The sequence below is a fragment of the Pseudopodoces humilis genome, chromosome 2 (genome assembly GCF_049639895.1).
Source record: "Pseudopodoces humilis isolate 2021_Gansu_Grassland_sample_001 chromosome 2, ASM4963989v1, whole genome shotgun sequence".
NCBI lineage: Eukaryota > Metazoa > Chordata > Aves > Passeriformes > Paridae > Pseudopodoces > Pseudopodoces humilis.
Window position 1 is genome coordinate 19514655 of NC_142201.1, and position 19412 is coordinate 19534066.

The window sequence follows — 19412 nt, forward strand, 5'->3', positions numbered from 1 at the left end:
GCAATGTATCAACTAAGACATCTCTGGACCACACTGCTTTCAGAGGTGGCACTAAAGTGATGCTGAGGGGCAGACACCCATGCACATATGCACATTTCCACTGACTGAATAATCAGCATTTCTCAAAATTCCAGCCATTTCTCAAAATTCCAGCAAACACATAAAAGGGGTGCTTTTCTTCTTTGTAGAAAATGAGTACTGACAGAAGCAGAGGACAGGATGACATTGCTGTTGCCATAATACAAATTCTGAATACTTAAAAGGGTAACAAACAATTTATTGACAACTGAGCCAAAACAATTTCATAATATAACAACTTATGCAATCCAAGAACAGCATAAAAGTAAGCAAACAAAAAAAAAAGTTTATGGACTCTACTTGGTATTAAAAAGGAAAACTAATTACACAAATGCCATTTTAAATAGTAGCTTGTTCTAACGCATAGTTTAATGTAATAGATATTAAATACATTGTAAGAACGGACAAGTTCTTCTGACAATATTTAGCATCCATCAAACATCAATGCTGAGAAGATTGTCTTCAGAGATCCATCATAAAATTAATTTCTTGCTTCTCTCAAAAGTAACCATGAAAATGAACATGCCTTGCCCTCAGTAACAGTTCCTCCTCATGTATTTTATATAATTAAGCCCAGCACATTGTTCTGTTGTTTTGAACCTACATTGTTTTGATCTTAAATTTCCAAAACAAAAGAACTACAAAAGCATTCTCAAACACACCTTTTAGATCAGGCATGTGCTCTCCCACGCACACACATATTAATGGCACAGAATGCACTGTTCCCTTTACACTGCTGCCAATGCAAACTTTTGTAAGTGTAAATTTTGACAGTACCCAATATACACCTATGCAAATAATGACAAAAACACTTTCTTAGTACTGCCTCCATTTTCTTTTCTGGCATTTTTCTTTCCTGTAAGCACATAAATGCCTTCTCACTTTACTGGGAGCAGTCTAAGCCCTCCAGATCCACAGCCAGCCTGTTCCACAAAAGGATGGCCAGCTCCAGCAGCATCTCTGTAAGCACCACAGCAGCATCGGTGTGCTGCACCATGGCACATGTTCCTCCAGCTCCTTTCAGTGCACAGGAGTGGGAAGATTCAACTTAGCCTTCCATGTGATGGGATCGTATTAGAAATATTCCTGAAGTCATGGCTTTATTTCAAAGACCTTTGCTTAAGATAACTTTATTATATACAAGATGCTGTACTACTGCAAATCAAGAGGTAAGAACATTATCAATCCATTTAATACTGGTGATGCAGCCCATGATAATGCAGATTTTATGCATAACTTATAAACACAACCCTGGGAGAAATAACTAGAGCCTTACTTACACAAAAGCTGAGCCAGCTTACACAAAATAACATTAACTGATACCTGTAAAGAAAGTAACATTACAGTAAAGGTACTGTAAAGTCATATTGTAAATTATTTACCTCACAGAAACACTTCTACATTTGTCTACACAGGATGTTTCCAGAAGACCTAAAGCAGCTTTTCCCTGGATTCCATGAGTACAGCTTCCACCTAGTTCAGTGTGGCACAGAGCTCCATCTAATATAACCTAGCCTACATGGGGCTTGTTAGCTCAAGTTTGGGGATGAATTAACCACAGCCACTGGCTCACAACCAGCTCAAAGCATGAGCCAAATTTGCAACATAGCATTTAGACACAACTGACAGCGTCTCATAATGAAATTGCTTACTCACCTTATTCACCTCACTTACTTCATCTAGTGGAATAAACTACTTACCTGTATTGCTACACAAAAAGCACTCATATGGAAGACTGAGGGCCCTGTTTACTCACACCTTAACTTACTGAGCTTTTCCAGGTAGAAAAAAGTGCTTAGCGAAGGTCAAAACTAAAGCGAACAATTTTTGCTGACAGTGAAAACAGTGGCACACACTACCCTTGACAGTATTTTACAAAACACACCTCTGATACTTATGAAAAAAAAAAAACAAACCAAAAACAACTGCTAATAGCTCCAGGAGATACATTAACAGCAGGAATCTCAATGATAAACCCTCAGCAGAACTCTGGCTCTCTACTCAAGATTACACTTTTATTTCATGCATATAGGAAAACAAACCTGAAAGCACAGACAACTCAGCTTAACAGCTACACTGGAAACTTAAATCTAATGCTTTGTTTAATTTGTGCTTGAATAGTGCATCCACTGCACACACACACAGAATGATTAAAGTCCAAGTCTGTACCACAAAATCTGGCGCACTAATCTCAAAATGTATTTCTTCCATAGGTAAAAGCATCACTTGGTTTTTAGGAACTGGCTCCTTTTTCAAACAAAACTGGCTACTAGAAATTAGCCAACAACAGGGCCATTAAGAAAAAAAAAAGAAAACTAAGGCTCATAGTCCCATCTCCTATAAAAATACAGATACATGACTTTTATTAATAATGCAATTAATAGACAAGTCTATTTGGTTTTTTCTACTGACAAGTTTTCAAATTTTAGGGAAACCTCCAACACAATTCAAATACCTATGAAAGTTTATAAAGTAGAAGGCCTAATGGAAAGTGAGAAACACATGTTCACATCTAATCAGGTATAAGAGTAAGTGAATGCAAATAGCCCAAATGAAAGGCAAGAAGCATCCAACAGAACTTTCACCTTTCCAGGTGACTCCAAAGTCAATCACTCATAAGACTCAAACCCACAGGAAACCTGGCTTCACCAGTTCAGGTATTCACAGAAACACCTGATTTCTGTAAATGGTAACATTTTCCATATAACATCTCTACTGAGAGCTTCTTCAGCACATCAAACTCTGTACCCTGCAAGGCATCTCCCTGCCCTACCCTAGACAAACTACCCAAATATTTTTCCTTCCAAATGTTATTTTCTTTAAAAATACATTAAATATTTCCTTTAAAAATCCACAGCTAGTCCTATTTATGTGACTATTTGCTGGGTGGAACAAAGTTAGATGCTAAGCTGGAAATACCATAACAGCTGAGTATTTTAACTGGCAACACCCTTGTAATGACATGCCTGTGTGTCATATCAGCTAGAGACTCCACAACCTTACAGATCTGACATCTTCCATCTTGAAACAGTGATTTATCGGGTTTACCAATATTTCACATGCACATGGTCACAGACAATCATGCATTAAAAATACCCAAGAGCAATGCATAGTGTATATTCGTGAGCTTGACGCTTGTCACTGATGACTTCAGTACCCAACTCAGGAAGGTCAATATGCCATTCCTCCAAAACTGAACAAATTTTTTGTGCCAAACCATAATATCATTGATGATACAGTACTTTTCTGTAAAGTAAAAGCCCAAAGCCAAGGTCATATATTGCTTTCAACACTAAAATTTCATCTCTTTCCAGATAAAAAACAATAGCCTTATAACCTGTACTGTTCCATCATTATAGGTATGCACTATTTACATAGAATAGCAGTGCTATACAAGGAACCTGCTCTAAATAAACATAAATTGTATAATAAGGATAATGCAATTCATTGTACATCTAACACTCCTGGGCTTGGGGGATTTTTTTCCTCCAAAATTTGAAAGCAAACATATATGGCAGTACATACAAAGACTATACTAAACTTTCCTTATCACAAGCACCCAATGTATTTCCCCAAAATTTGCTGCTTAGTATTTTAAAACTTCAACTTTGCTGAGGTTTATTTTGTTGCATTTTAAAAATGTAACCAAGCAAAGGAGAGGGGAGAACTGAGCTATGGCTGGATTCAGTAATCCAGTAGATATCAGAGTCTTGACTAAATATACTTCTCCTGATTAAAAGCAACCCACCCATGAGAATCAAAGAGAGACATTTGGAGACCTGCCAGTTCATACAATAACTATGTTTATTTGTCTTAATAAATATTTAAGAAACATGACTTGTGGTATTTGATACAACTGAGACCATGGTTAAAAGGCCTCTCTCCATGACATAAGCAAATACAGCCTATCCTCTTTATTTGTCCGACTTCTTTTCGACATTCAAGGCTAATCTAGTTTTAGGTCAGGAAAGACTGTGGTCTATCATTTTAAACAAACCATTGTAGTAAAACGTGAACAGGAAATTCCTAACTACACTGTTCAAAGAACAATGATTAGAAAAACAACACAAGCTCACAAAGCACAAGAAGGCCAGTCTGGGTGGAAAATAAAAAAAAAAAGCATCACACACATACAGTCACCTTGCTCATTTTACTTTTTCCCTGCCAGCCCCCACTCCCCACTTCATCCTCCCCACAAAGGCCAGGGGTCCTTCAGACCTTGCCAAAGGAGAAACCTTTGGATCCAAAAGGGAAAAAGTGCAGTATATACAGCTCTGTCTGATACTTTGGAAATATCCGGCCTGCGGGAGTTAGTGCAGGCATGCCATTCATTCCACAACATATAAATGCCCTCTTTAGAGCCTCATCCAAGCAGCAGTTTCATTTGGATTTGGAGGCACAGGTCTGCCTTGTTTTTCAATAAGCTGCAAGCTATTTTTGCCATGAAAAAAAGAAAACCAACATTTTAAAAGTGTGCCTGCCTAGCATACACAGAGTATATAAAATGAGTAAAACATGGACTCAAGGAAAATCTCCTGTATTAGCACTTTATTCATAGCACAGATTTCCATCTTCCAAAAGAAACAAAACCCCTAAAACTTAAATCCCCAAAAGCACAACAAAGCTCATGTATTTTAAATTCTACAAAGTGTAGTACCCTAAAACGTTCAAAAATTCTTTAACCAAAGTGCTCTCACAACTATTTTGAAATCATTCTTGTAAAAATCTGGACAACTGACCATCTTCACTAATGGGGAGAAAAAAAAATGTATTCCTAATTTGAGAAAGAAATCACAATAAAGGGAACTAATTCACCTTTAACATCATGTATTAATATTACATTAAGATGTAATTATTAGTCTGTATAACATCTGTTTTTTTTCTTTACAGAAAACCTGGAAATATCTGGATATGGGTATTAGTATTAAAATCTTCATCCACTTAGAAAAATAAGCTTCTGAGCACATACATAAAAAGACAAAAGACAGAAAAAAATGAGCACAGGATCTCAAAAGACTTGCATTTTGAAGAGCCATATTCAGGGATTGGATGGAAGGGAGGAAATTTCCACAGTCACAGGACAGTACCCATAGTTTCAGGGTGTTTCAAATTGAACCAGCGTTTTGGACACAGGGTAATTTGTATTTTAAAGAGAACAGAAAAGCCTTTTATAAATGTTCCATAGATTCTAAATGCAAAGAAAATAAACTTACAGTTGTGATTCAAGTAAAAAATGAACACATGATAATATTCTTTATCAAGCCACTTCAGAAAGAATAAAACAAATATCTTAAGAACCATGTGGGCAAACAGTGATATGTGCAAAACTTCAAAAACTCCAGATGTTCACATACCAAACATAATCTCCTAAAGGAGATATTCCAGAAATTTATTTCAGTATGTTTTAATGATAAAATGAGGCAGCTGTATTTTAAAACAACAAAACTTCTTTAAAAATTCTAAATCCATTCCATTTTAGAAGAAAAAAAAATTACCAATATTCCCTTTCAGATCATCTTTCCCACAGAAATGGGAAAGGGCTAAAAATCTTCATACAAGTCAGAAAACAGAAAAAGAGAGAGTCTTTAATTCAAGAATCCAAATAGAGTCCCATCAATAGTAATGAAAGTGCATTATTGCCTCAGGGCTGTTTGGCAGATTATGAGACAGAACAGCGGACACATCTCATTCCTAGCAGCAGATGTCCAGAGAACAACATCACTACATCATCACTGTAACCAAACAGAAGCCCTGAACAGGCATGGACACATATACAAGATTACTCCCAGAAATAATTTCCCTAACACAATATTATAAGAGAGCTCACTCTACATATAAATATTGGTATTTCAGTGGGAAAAATTTGCACAAATGAACTATTTTCCACAATCACTGGAGCTTTATTTAGCCCATTTCCTGAATATTTTTACAAATTTCATGAACACTATTTTTTTAAAAAAATACATTTATATCCTTTTATATGAATCACCTGCTGTTTTGTGTTTTATTAAGTAATAAAAAAATCCCACCCTATAATCTGCCTTAGCATTAAAACAGGTTTATATGTAAATTCTATGAAATGTTCAAGTTTTTTTCTATTTACTTCTGAGAAAACTTAAGACTTTTTTCTAAACACATGACACACTCCAAGAAGACAACAAGCTGGGATCTCAAAACCTATGCCAAAACTTCCAGAAACCATATCTGGAAATTTATTAAAAATTAAGGTAGCTGGTAATTTCCTAAAAGGCCTTGAATCCTTAAGTACAAAGTACTTAGATTCAATACAAAAAATAAGGATGTTCTGAGTGACATTTACAGCCCACAACTGGAAACACTACTATGACTTTTCTTTAAAAACTGAAACCAACAAAAAAACCACCACAAAATTAATCATGGCTGAGCAAACCTTCCATGGATCACTCCCCACAAACATTTCTCAACTCCATCCTTCCAGATGTAAAATCAGAATTATGTTTACTAACAGAAGCATTGATTATAGCCGTAAACAAATATTGTAGGTGGTAAATTGCCTGAAATTGCAGATGACTAATGGTACAGACCATTCACATAGTCCTTCCTACACATTTGTGTCTGGATACTTGCTCATGAATTAAAAATGCTCTTTGCTCCAAAAGCCTTCTATCATGTCCAACTGCAGAGTTTGTAACACTTCACCAAAACTTCATGTAAGTACATACAGAAAACTACTAAAGACTACAACCAGGAATTTACAAAGTAGCTTAATTTACAGTAAGAAAATAATTCCTGGAACTGGAAATACAGTATCTTCATTGCACCACCAATTCATCAGAATCCAAGAGTCAGCTTGACCATAAACCTCTTGACATTTGACTCCAAAAACAGACTAAATGGAAAGATTTTATTTAAACCAAAAATTAAAGGGTTTATTTCACAATTTCTGGGGGAAAAAACTGTAGCTATACTCTATTAAAACAAAACAACCCAACCAACCCATAGAGAACACACAAAAAAAATACCAACCTACCACTTTACTTCTACTTCTGCCAAGTATGCAGGGTTCAGCACTTAATTTTTTCCCTCAACAACATCATCATCTTCCTGAATAGAAGATATTAAGTAACACACTTCAAGAACAGTAATCATACTGAGCACTGCAGATCAGTTCCAAGTACCTTAGGAGAAACTAGCCATTCATTAAGATCGAAGAAAACACTTCTTATATTCAGTGCATTATGCAGTGTTATGGGAAATCCAGAAGCTGTTTAGCTGAATCAGTACACCAGACTCAATATACAAAGATTATTAAATACAAACAACACAAAAGAAAGGATTAAGACAAGTTCTAGGACCTCTCATTCCATCTCTCTACATGCTCACCTTGACTAGGACAAAACGCTTATGAAATCTCTTATCTCTTGAACTCCTATACATGCTATAGCCACCTTTTAGTAATGCAGATAACTGAAGAGTCGCCTCTTTCTGCAGTCCTGGCTATAAGCAAAGACATTAAAATACTATTACTAAAGTATATATATTAATATTATTAATATAATTAAATTTAATATAGTATTAAAATACTATAAAATACTACTAATACTCTACATGCATTAAGCTGCATTTCCAAGGGCTGAGACCTGCATGAAATCAAAAACAAGTCTTCATAACAGATATTCCTCTTTATGACATGGCATTTAGTCCCAAAGTTCCCCTAGAGGGAACACAAAATGATGGCTAACCAGTCCAGATACAAAATACAGCTGATAAAAAAATACCTTACCATTCTTAATTAAAATGCTTTTGCTTTTCTTCTGGGGAAAATTCTTTTTGAAAACCTTTGTGAAATATGGCGATTTAGTTAAAACTATGTCTTTTGCCATACAGAGAAGACATAAGCATCAAAATCAATCTGCAATTAAGAAATGGGCTAAAATGGATTTTCAAAGTACTTTTAATAAAAAGTACTTTCATAGTATTTTTAATAAAAATTCAGCTTCCTAAACATTATCAAATGAAGAACGTGGAAGCTCACAGGTGTAAGTCTATTGAGGCAAGGATAGTATTTGATTACTTGAGAGGAATCTCAAAGAAAAGCAAAAAACAAGCCCATCATTTCAAAGTATAGCATTTTTAATCATCTTTCTGCAAGCTGGTACTAGTGAATATTTTTCTAAAAAAATAATTCTATGATTTGTCCCAACTGAGCAGCTACAATAAGCACAGAAGTAGTATTCAAATGCCCTTGCAGAGCCTTGAGCACATGGGGTGCTTGTTTATCACAAATCTCAGTACACCCATAACCTCAAGAGCACCACTAGGCTTTCCCTTGAATAAACTATAAGCTGGCAGAAAAGCAAAAATAAGACAACTCAAACCAACACAGAGTAGCATACACTTTTTATCAAATGTTGTCAATCAGTACACTGCATACAGTTGAAAACAAGCATATGCAAATATACAATATGAATATATATGTTCTTTAACTGAATTTTGACGAATTACCTATTGCAATTTCATCTACAACTACTTCCTCTGATTTTTTTTTTAAACTATATGAAGTAGAGGTCAGTTGTGCTATCTCTAACAGATGAACATCAGGTTAATTTGTGTTAATCATCAATTATAGTGTTAAAGGCTATTTAAAACTGACCTTTGATCCAACAGGCATGATGGTCATTAAATCAATTTTTTCTTGGGTTTTGTGGTTAACTTATTGTGAAGTATGGGGTTCAAGGATTTTTACCTATGTGCCTTATCATATCTTTAATACAGTGACTCTTAGTCTTATTAGAAAGATATAATCTGGGGGAAGCAAAAGACATGCAAGTGTTCAAACAGTTATTTCCAAACACACACACGTCTCCATCTCCACTGCACTGCTAAAAAAAAAAAAACACCAAAAAAAAAAACAGGGAGTGTACTTTTTATTCTGTAATTCTCTTTTAAGCACTCATAGAATTGCTGTTCACGTCAAGTAACTTTGGACTGTATCCACCTTTGAGAAGTGGGCCACAATTTGTTTATGCTATAGAATTAGATAATTATGCAGTACTTCAGCTGCCTTCCCACACATGGATATGTCACTCTTTCCAAGAAAATTATGTGTATTAGGGCCTTTTAAAAGTCTTATTTTTAGCTGTTTAAACTGCAATTCAATATTAAATAAATCTATTTTGAAATATTATGCATTTTCAGCTTTGATACCAAACTTGCATTTTGCCATAAAAAAGCCTAATCATTTTTTGTGCAAAAGAGTTTCAGCCTAATTACAATATAAGTCAAAATAGTTTCAACGAGATTCTCCATAGATATTTCATCTTGAAAATAACTCTTTCAGAATGCTATGAAAGATAGCCTTTGATTCTCTGTTGCTAGTTCAAGGGTGTTGATATCGCTGCACTTTATTTTTGTCCTGCTGCCAATTAAATATACTGAAATAGAAAAGTCTTTGAAAACAAAAATTAAAAAATGTAGTTTCTTTAGGTTTTGATATTTACTAACTCAGCCCTTGATGGCAACCAGCTCCTTCAGCCAAAGAGTGAACAGTACAGCACAGAACTGCCTTCATCCTGCAAACCACAGGGAGACCACCAAGCTCATGACTGAACACAAAAGTCTTTCCTACTCCAGCCAATACCCACAGAAGAGTAGAGAAACATTACAGCTTATTTGATCATGCAACATGTACCTAGAACAAACCTCACCAGGTGGGTAGAGGTATTAAATGTCTGAAGGACTCAATCAGCTATTAAAAGTCACAGATAATGTCTCACCAACCTTTTAGCACACTCTCACTTTATTAAGTCCAAATTAATTTTCCTATTTGGGACAGAACAAGAAATAATCAAGAATGGCAGAACAAAACCTACACCCTCATTCCTTGCTACTAATGACTAGTTAAGAACTGAAGGATTTATTCTAACAAAATAGGCTAGATCAGTATCAAGGAAAAAGAACACATCATCACAGTCCCTGCTCCTCTCCATAAGGAGAGACAAAAACCTTGTTCAGCTAATCCAAATACTACAGCCTCCTCCTCTACGACCTGGCAATTTCCACCTGTACACATTCACCCCCCTTAACAAATTCCCCAGATGACTGTAATGATCTTTTGATGAGTTCTCACTCCAAACACTGGTGACAAAAGTTGCTCTGTGGTTTTTGTTTTTACCTTGACATGTCTTTTCATGCTCCACACCTTCCTCAGTCACACCCTACACTTTTATACCTCAGATATTCCTTGGAGGTGCTCCGCTGTCAAGATCCTTCCCACATCTACCTGATCTTATACTCACTTCCCTCACACACACCTCCCAAATGCACATTTGGTCCAATTCCCTCACACGCCAACTTTGTTCTCTGTCAGCAATGGCAACATTCACCACTGACTTCACCAAGTCTTTAGTGTTTCCAAGCTGGTGATGATACCACAAGTTCAGTCCCCAAATCAGCTCTTGCAGCTCTCTCATCGCCTAATAGCCACTTCAGTGCTATTACTGTAAAAAACTGACTCTGACACCTATTTTTCTTCTGTTGGCCTTTCAATATCCATCTTATGTCTGAAAACTGATTCCTTCCTGTTAAAACGTAACTTGAAGCTTGTTTAGAGATGTGTTGTTTTACTATGGGAGTATTTTAAATATGAGTAGTCAAGGCTGCCATTTACAAAGAGGATTTACTCAAACTAATCCAATTCCTTATTGAATCAAACTTAATTGACATAAACCACTTAAATACCCATCTGCCCCAAAGGTTAAGTCAGCTTAAGGAACTAAACCACCTAAACACTACCCTTCCCCAAAAAAAGATACATGAAATGCTGCATAGGTTAAGGGCTTTTTCTCATTTTTCTTACTGCATGGTCAGATAAGCAAGGGTACCAGTGCAAGAGAGGGGTGAGACCATGTGGTTTGGCAGGGAGGACATTACTGGTTTTGGCCGCAGTGAATTATTAGCTCAAGAGCACTGTATTGCCAAACCTTGCTGAGCATGTTCCCTGCCCTGCCACAGCAGGCAACAAGGTAGGAAAAATACCTAGAGCGTGTTTTCTCTAGCATGCTTCTTTCAACCAGAAACAAGTTGAAGATTACTTAAGAACTGCAGTACTGGCTGGCTTCGCTGGTGAATGTGAACTGTCGCATCTGCAGCAGATAAGAAATTCAGGAAGTTCTATTTTTAACTAAAGGCAGAAAAGTATTAGTTTTACTTTTTTCAGCAATATATCAAAGAAATACTTCTGTATGGCCTCACATACAACTTTAGCTCCACCTTCCAACAAACAACACAAAATTATAAACCAACATTACATTTAACAGGCACCTCTGTGAAGCTTGTTAATAGGGCTCTACTATAGATAAGTTTCTGGAGCTTTTTATTGCCTACAAGTAATTTGTTCTTATGTTTACACAGTGTTGCCACTGTATTTATATTTGCTAAAAAAATTAAGTTGTTATCTCTCAAACTAATCACTAGAATCCAAGCCTAAATAGGATTTTTTTTGTCTAGATAATAGAACTTAAACCCCAGCCCTAGCCTTCTGACATTTCAAATCTTGCATTCTCACATACACAGATCCTGAAAAGCACAGACTTCTCTCCCCATACCCTTTACATGATATGCTAATGCAAACACACAATTTTCTTTTCACAGTGTCTGGTGCAGTTTAATTACAATAAATGCAACCACTATGTCTATACCAACTCAGATACACACTAATTTATATATATAAAAATAGCAAAGTACCTTCTCTGACAGTTTCAAGCATGGACAAGTTACAACAGATCAGGGTTTCTCAGTTTGCAAGACCCAACACAGGTGTGAGTCAATACCATGTCACAGAACCCTTCAAGAAACAGCCCTTGTAACACGTGCCATCACATTGCTGTAACACACTCAAGGCACAACTTCCAATTTAGTCCTTTCTAGACTGCACACAAATACAGTAAGGCAGGTGTCTACATTACATATCTAACTGGTGAAAATACTTCCATTAAGAGGTAAAAACTACACACACACACAAAAAAAAAACCCTCCACCTTTAACAAAATGTCAAGAAGCTTAACAGCGGTGGCTTTTTTGTTAATGAGGTTTTTGTGGCTCAATAGATGCTTTAATGCTTTAGCACACATGCATTAGGTCTTGAAATTTTATGCTACCTTAGCCAGATTTTCAAAAGATATGTATTTTAACTAGTAAGTACCAATTAAATAAACCATAAATCACTATTATTTTACTATAAGGAAAACCTTTCATCTTAGGAAGAATCAGTGGATGCCTTCCACCTCTACTTTTCAAGACACTGAAAAACTAGTAAAAACATTTATAATACTCAGTGACTGGAGATGTAGTACTCATTATAACAACGCTAAATTGCAAGAAAACAAGAACGCTCACTTCATACAGGCACTGCATTTCCAGCAGCAATATAAATCTGAAAAGAAATCAAGTTACTTTTTAAAAACACTTAAATCAGAGAGGTGAGATCAAGGGAGAAGAGAGGGAATAGCAGTAATTTAGAAGTATTTATCATGAATCAGCTGATTAACATTGTAACATATTAACACCTAATCAGAATCCACCAACCAAACAAAAGACTCAGCTTGAAGAGCATACCTAATACCCAGTAACACTAATCCTAGGATGCTTGTACCTTCATTCATTCTTAATCATAAACATTTTCATGGGATTCATGAACAATATGAAGTTAAATATCCATTTGAAGGTCTACCAGACAGGATGAAAAAAAAAAAATGAATATATCTCCTTCATGAAAGGCAGAGAAGTAGATCTATCATGGTACAAATATGTATTTGTGAAGATTTCAAAACTAATGTCAGCTACAGCATGCCCTTAAAAATATTACTGAATTACTGAATTCTATTGAATATTACATAATTACTGAATTCTGAGCAAGAGCTAAAGTACAAATATGTGCAGATTGCCCAGAGAGGCTCAGGGCACAGCAGCATTTTCTCAACACCATTTGCTGCAGCATGTATTCTCAGTCACATACCAGGCAAGCAGTCTGCATAGCTTTTCCATCCACGTTGTGGCTGCACCCAGACTTGACATTTACAAAGAAAATTCAAAACATCTGGATCCCAAGTACTGTTTTATATGCAATGCTTTTTATATAAATTCTATCAAGTCCACTATATTGCCAACTTGAGGTAATCAAATGGTGCAACTGCAGTGACCTAGATGCCTGAAGTAATGGAAATAAATAGGATTTCTTCCTGGGTGCATAAAGAGAAACAACCAAACAGAGCAGCTCTCCACTTTCTAATGTAAGGATGGTTGCCCAATCCTTATGAGTTACACTTAGCTATATATATTTTATAGACAGGTCAAATGATATATCATGCAATGGAGGCAGTAAAAATTGATGGTCATAAACAATGAGATGTCACTGTTGATAGCTGATAAATTGGGCAAAAAATTAGGTAATTTCATCTAAAGAATAAAGGAGTGGAAAAACTACTCTGACATCTAATATCTACTACTATTAAAAACATAGCATATTTCTGGTTTTAACTTCTGACTATCAGATGTTATTACAAATCTACCAAAGAGTTCTGAAGTGTCTGGTATCATCTCTTTTTATGAGCAGTACTCAAATCACTTCTTAAACACCTCTTCAAATGAACAAATTCAACTCTTCCTCTCATAGGAGAGCATATTTTCCAGATCTATACTCATTCAACAATTCTGGTTTTTTTTCCTTTCCAAGCTTCTTCATCTCTTGTGAGCTTGGTAACAACAGCCTAGAAAGCTGATTTATAAAATCATAACCAAATTAGTATTTCAATAGTTCTGCTCCACTTTAAACACTTGCAAAGAATCACTTCTCGAAATACATTTCTATATCTTACATGTTTAATTTTATGTTTTGTATAAACAACCTGCATCACAGTCAAATACAGCATATCATTTAAATTTGTCCAGTCATTAAAATATTTTCTGAGGGAAGACCAAAGTAACAATCAACAATCACTTTGTTTTCTTCCCATTCCACAAATGGCATTAGCTCAAAACAAACTATGAGTTGACACAGTTGAACATCAAAATACAACAGGAAGTAGACAAGAAAAGTCTGAAAACATATTCAAACCTGAAGACGATGTTCAAAAATGGCACTGGTACTAATTATATTGTTGCCTTCATCTTTCTAATGTTTTGGAACAGAAGTATTTGAATTCTAATAATAAAAGTCACTAATTGCAACTCTCAGTGTAGGGGTTTAAGGCAGACCCAGAAATATGTAATTTTTGAAAAAAAACTTAATGTTTCTTATGATTGTCTTTGGATTGCTGAATACTGCCAACTGTACAGATTAATTCCAATAATCTAGGAAATATTGTGTTGCCTTGACAAAGAGGCCACTGACTTTCTAACCTTATCACATGGTGGCATGCCAAAAGATCCTTTGCCTCACTAAAGGCCCCTCTTCCAATTTGGGCAAAAAACTTCAGAAGCAATTCTCATCACAGCTAAGTGGCAAGAAAATTTACCAGAAAATAATTTGTCACTAAAAATGCTCTTTTAACACAAAACAAGCAATAGCTAAGGGACTTTAAGTCTGGGGTTTTCTAGATTTGAATATCTGGCATGAATATGCTTTTTATTTAGACTTCTTACAATTTCTTATTCCTTTATAAAGCCGGCCTAGGGAAAGAGAAATCACATTATGCTGCATCACACCAGTGCCTGTTTAAACACCTTGCTGTGCCAGAGGAACAGAGGAAACAACAGTAGCAGCAGACTTTGTATCACCCAACAGGAAAAGTCAACAAATTGGGTAATACAGATACTTGCTAAAATCAAATAAATTGAGAATAAGGAGTCCTGAAATAGTTCAGCAAAAAGTAGTCCGCACTTCTGGACTTTCCTGCCCAGTACTCACTTAAATATTTCTACTCTGCACTCCTAACCCCCTAGTGACTCTGCCAAGCTGACTCTGTTTTAAACCCATTAGCCTTTCCTGCTTATTTCCAGTCTCTACAATTCAACAATTTTCAACAATCTCCTTGTCCAGCACATCTTACATTTCTTGACACCCATACTCACATCTCACACATAGTTCTTATATTTCACCTTCCAGTCATCTTCCCTTCTTCACCTAGACTTTGCATGCTGCTGCCTCTCCTGATATTTTCTCACCCTGAAGATTCCTCGTCCAAACCCAGAGTTCCTTTTTTTCCCTTAGGGTTCCCTGTACAGCCAAGAAAAGAGCTGACACCTTCACACCCTGAACCCTCACCAGACCAGTTTCTCCTTACCTGCTTCTCCCTGCTCTACTGGTTTTCAGTCCAGTTCCCCTACTTTTTTCTTCCCAGACTTCAGGTGCTATCCACCTTCTCCCTACCACTAGGTCCTGATTTCTTTGTTTTCAAAACCTACCAAATTTTCCCCCTTCTCTGTCAAATTCCATGGCCAACCCCATTTGATCCCATACTCCTTGTTCCAACCCACCTCTTCTACAAGGACAGGTACTTCCTCCTGTGCTCACATTACTCAGCTATCAGGCCTCAGAATTAGCATGGTAATGAGGACATAGGACAGAAAAACTCCCCAGTACTAGCAGCCCATGTTGCAGGAAGTTACACACAGCTGCTAAAATCTAAGTCTTTACCAAGCCCATTCTGATTTTTTAATTCCTCCCCAACTGGTCCAAATGGGTGGTTTTTCCATGCAAAACCACTCCTACACCTTAAAAGTTTAAAATCCTCACTCCAAAAGAACATGATTCAAATCTTTAAACCACCAGGATTACTCACCTTAAGAAGCTGAAAGACTCCCTCTTCCCTAGTTATTCCAAAAAACCAACACTGTATTTTAGGTGTAATTTCCACATACAGCAAATCTAGCAAGACATATGAGCTTGGAAAGCTTTCACTAAACTCCAAGAATTTTGTCTAAGCACTAATCGCTTCAAAACAGTCTTGTAACAAACAGCAACAGTAATAAGATCTCTGATGCCACAAAGATCATCAATATCAACCACAAACACAGTCTTTTATAAATTCATTCGCAATCCCGTTATTAAACAGAATCTCAATGTAGCAAGTACTGTGCAAACACAAGATAAAAAGGCAGTTCCCTGCCTTGAAGAATTTACACTCTATTAAGATAACAGATGACTACTACCAGGAGATGAAAACTTATACACTGAACGGCTCCCTTCCGAGATCTACAGGATCTGCTAAACAACCATCTGCAATCTACACATTACATGAAATCCACGCAGAGCAACACAGTATCTTTCCTGAACCTAACCACTGACTGGATACTAAAGGTAACATCCTTCTCAAATCTACTCATTTTAGCACTCACCTGCCTTTTTTTCTTACCACAGAAAATCATAAGGAATCAACTTCTGAGTCCTTTTTACATTCTCAGTCTTTATTATTCTGACTTGCCTCCCTTACCCTCATCGTCTTCTCTTTCCTGAACTTCAAAATCCTTTATAAAGCACTTCTCCAATTAGCATTTCTTTGTCTTTTTGGCTTCAATGGGAAAAACCTTGGGGGAGGGGAGGGAAATCTGTTTTGTGGTGGAATTTTTAATTGAATAATTATTTCAAATCAAATTCACTAACCAAACTGTACAAAAGGCTCAGAAATCTCAGGGGGAATCCTGAAAAGAAAAACAAAAAACAAACTACTGAGTGCCAGCTAAATGTACAGAGAAGCCTGTAGGGATGCTTAAAGACTACTAGCCATAGGAATGCTTGGAAGTGCTGATTCTCAGAGCCCTTGATCAAGTGCAGCATGGCCTGATGTCTCATATCTTTGTCCTATTCCTTCTGGGTAAAAATAAAACCACCCAAACACAGAAATGGGGGGCTGAACTCCATCACTCTATGCCTAACTCATAATGCTGAGGTACATCTAATACAAGCACGTTATTCTACCCTCCACTTAAACCACTTTTTGCAAAAGTACAGCTTCAATACCACTTCACTGCTGCTCTTACCTTTCTTTCCCAAACTTCCTCAGAAAACAACTAGCTTGATCCTTTCCTACTTTGATGCTGCCCATGGGAATCTGAATAGCTGCAATGAGACCCAAAAAGACTGGTCACTTTCTGCCATGCAAACCCAGACATCTCACTAAAATAACAACAGTAGTCTATTCTCAACCAGAGATTAACTCTGCAGTCATAGAACTAGCTCCTGCTACTTGAGTTCTGTACAAACTACTGATAACACGCTCATGAAAACATCATCTCTTTTCTATCTGACCTAATGCAAATGCCTCAATCTCTGCTCTATAGCCTGTTCTTACCCAATGTGAAAAATAGATCTAAGTTTAAACCTTGGAGTGAAATATTTAGACAAAATTTCAAGCAATGTGTGGCATTTCAATTATTTTTTCCAAACATGGAGTCATAATTTTAGCAATACCACATAAGTTGAACAGTAACTCAATTTTAACACTGTAGTAAATGGCTAAATCTTTTCTGCTATTGTCTGTATAGAAGATATTGCAGAAGACAAAAACACATACTCTCTGAAGTTTAATGGAAAAGATGCGATGCAGAGAAGCAACAGACATCCATTATCTTTACAACACGGTATTAGAAGTAACCTAAATACGTGCACATGCATTTTGATGTAGAAAAAATGTGCGATCCAAAACATATTAACGAATATTTAACAACTCAGGAAAAAAATATGCACATGCACAACTATGACCACATAATGAGACAAAGCATCTTGATCCGGTAGGTAAATATTTAGGCCATTTAAATAATTAAGCATTGTCGTGCAAAACGACAGGAATCTCTCAAATTACTACAGTCTTTAACCCAGACTGTGCTTAAATGTTTCTGTGGCCTGCTTAACATTCCAGGCATACTTCTGGCAAGGTAGCTCTGGCCGAGGTTCAAACTGTCCTTGTCCAACTTTCACTTACTATAAAAACATTGTTTAATATATAAAAGCATACACAGAGACATATGTTTCTTATTTCGCAGACACCTAAAATACTGACACTTGTGTTCACTAACTCCGCGTGGAAATTTTCAGGCGACCGCTTTGAAGCCAGGTCCTTTTATCGGGCACCAACAGACCCCACGCTTCCACCAGATTTCAGCTACGACGCTTAAACACTGCTTATAATGCATTTCTGCTAAAAGCGGCAAGACCTGCTTGTATTTATTCATCCTAAGCGAGAAGAAAAGGCCTACCTCGGTCTCCCCACGCACCGCCGGGCCGTGCAGACGCTGCCCCGGACACCACGCAGCTACAGATTTCTGCTGCTAATTTGCAGCAGACCGCGTATTTGTCAAATTAAGTGCAGGAATTTCCCGGTTTACTTACCTCCACGCAGCGTTATCTTTTATGAGGAGGTAATCTACCAAATTACTCCAGCATGCCTCCAGCCTGCTGCTGCCAATTAGTTCTGCCCGGCTAATAAATCAGGATGGCCAAGCCGCTCGGTTACAGCGGGGCTGCTCCGGTACGGGAGGAGTGTAAACACAGGCGGTGTCAGAGCTCCTGCCTCCCCATCTCCCCCCGCACTAAGACAACGTTTAGTCGAGCACCCACCACGGGGAGGTGGGGGGAAGAAAGCCTCAATTTTTTTTTTTCTGGTTCAAATTTAACATTTAACACTGCCGACAAACCCGTCAGCAGCAGGGGTAGAGGCTCTGCCCCCACGATGGGCCGCAGAGGGCCGGTGTGACAGAGCCCCCACCCTGGGCCGCCGACCCGGAGCCTCCGATTGCCCCGCCGGTAGCGGCCCCGCCAGCCCCGCCGCCCACACCCTCCCGGCGGCCGTGGACAGGGGAAGGAAAATGTCGCCGATGGGCCCGGCCTCGGATGAACGGGGCTCGGGCCCTCTATCCCCCCGGATCTCACTCGTACCTGTCCCGGGGATCGATCCACGAGGTCTGCCGGGTGTTGTGGTCGATGTAAAAGACTCGCCCGTCGAAGTCCCTCGCTTCTTCCCAGCCGGCGGGCAGCGGCAGCTCCGAGCTCTCCCGGCCCCGCTGCCCGCCCGCCGCCGGCCCGCCGCCCTGTCCCGCCGCTGCTTGCTGCTGCTGCCGCCGCCCCCGCCGCCCGCCGCTCAACCACGGCATGGCCGCTCCGCCGCCGGGCCGGCGCCACCCTGCTCCGGCCGAAAGCCGCTCCCCGCCCGCCGCCGGGGCAGCTCCAGTCCCGCCCGGGCCGCGGCCGCCCGCCGCCTCCTCCTCCTCTTCCTCCTCCAGCACTAACAGGCGGCCCCGCAGGGAGCGGGACTCGGGCGGCTCTGGCTGCGCCGCGCCGAGCTCATCCTCCCCCGCGCCAGCCCCGCTCCAAGCCGGGACCAGCCCCGCCGCGCTTCCTAACCCCGCCCGGGACCTGCCCC

The 19412-nt window shown here is 38.3% G+C and overlaps 1 protein-coding gene across 1 annotated transcript in view; it reads right to left on the reverse strand.

The window, feature by feature from the left end:
* Positions 1-19143, reverse strand: part of WWC3 (WWC family member 3) — a 98959-nt gene extending 79816 nt beyond the window's left edge. The window contains exon 1 of the mRNA XM_005516620.3: positions 18929-19143. Within this exon, the coding sequence (XP_005516677.3) occupies positions 18929-19143 (215 nt within the window). The remainder of the gene's footprint in view (positions 1-18928) is intronic.
* Between the last annotated feature and the right edge of the window lie 269 nt (positions 19144-19412).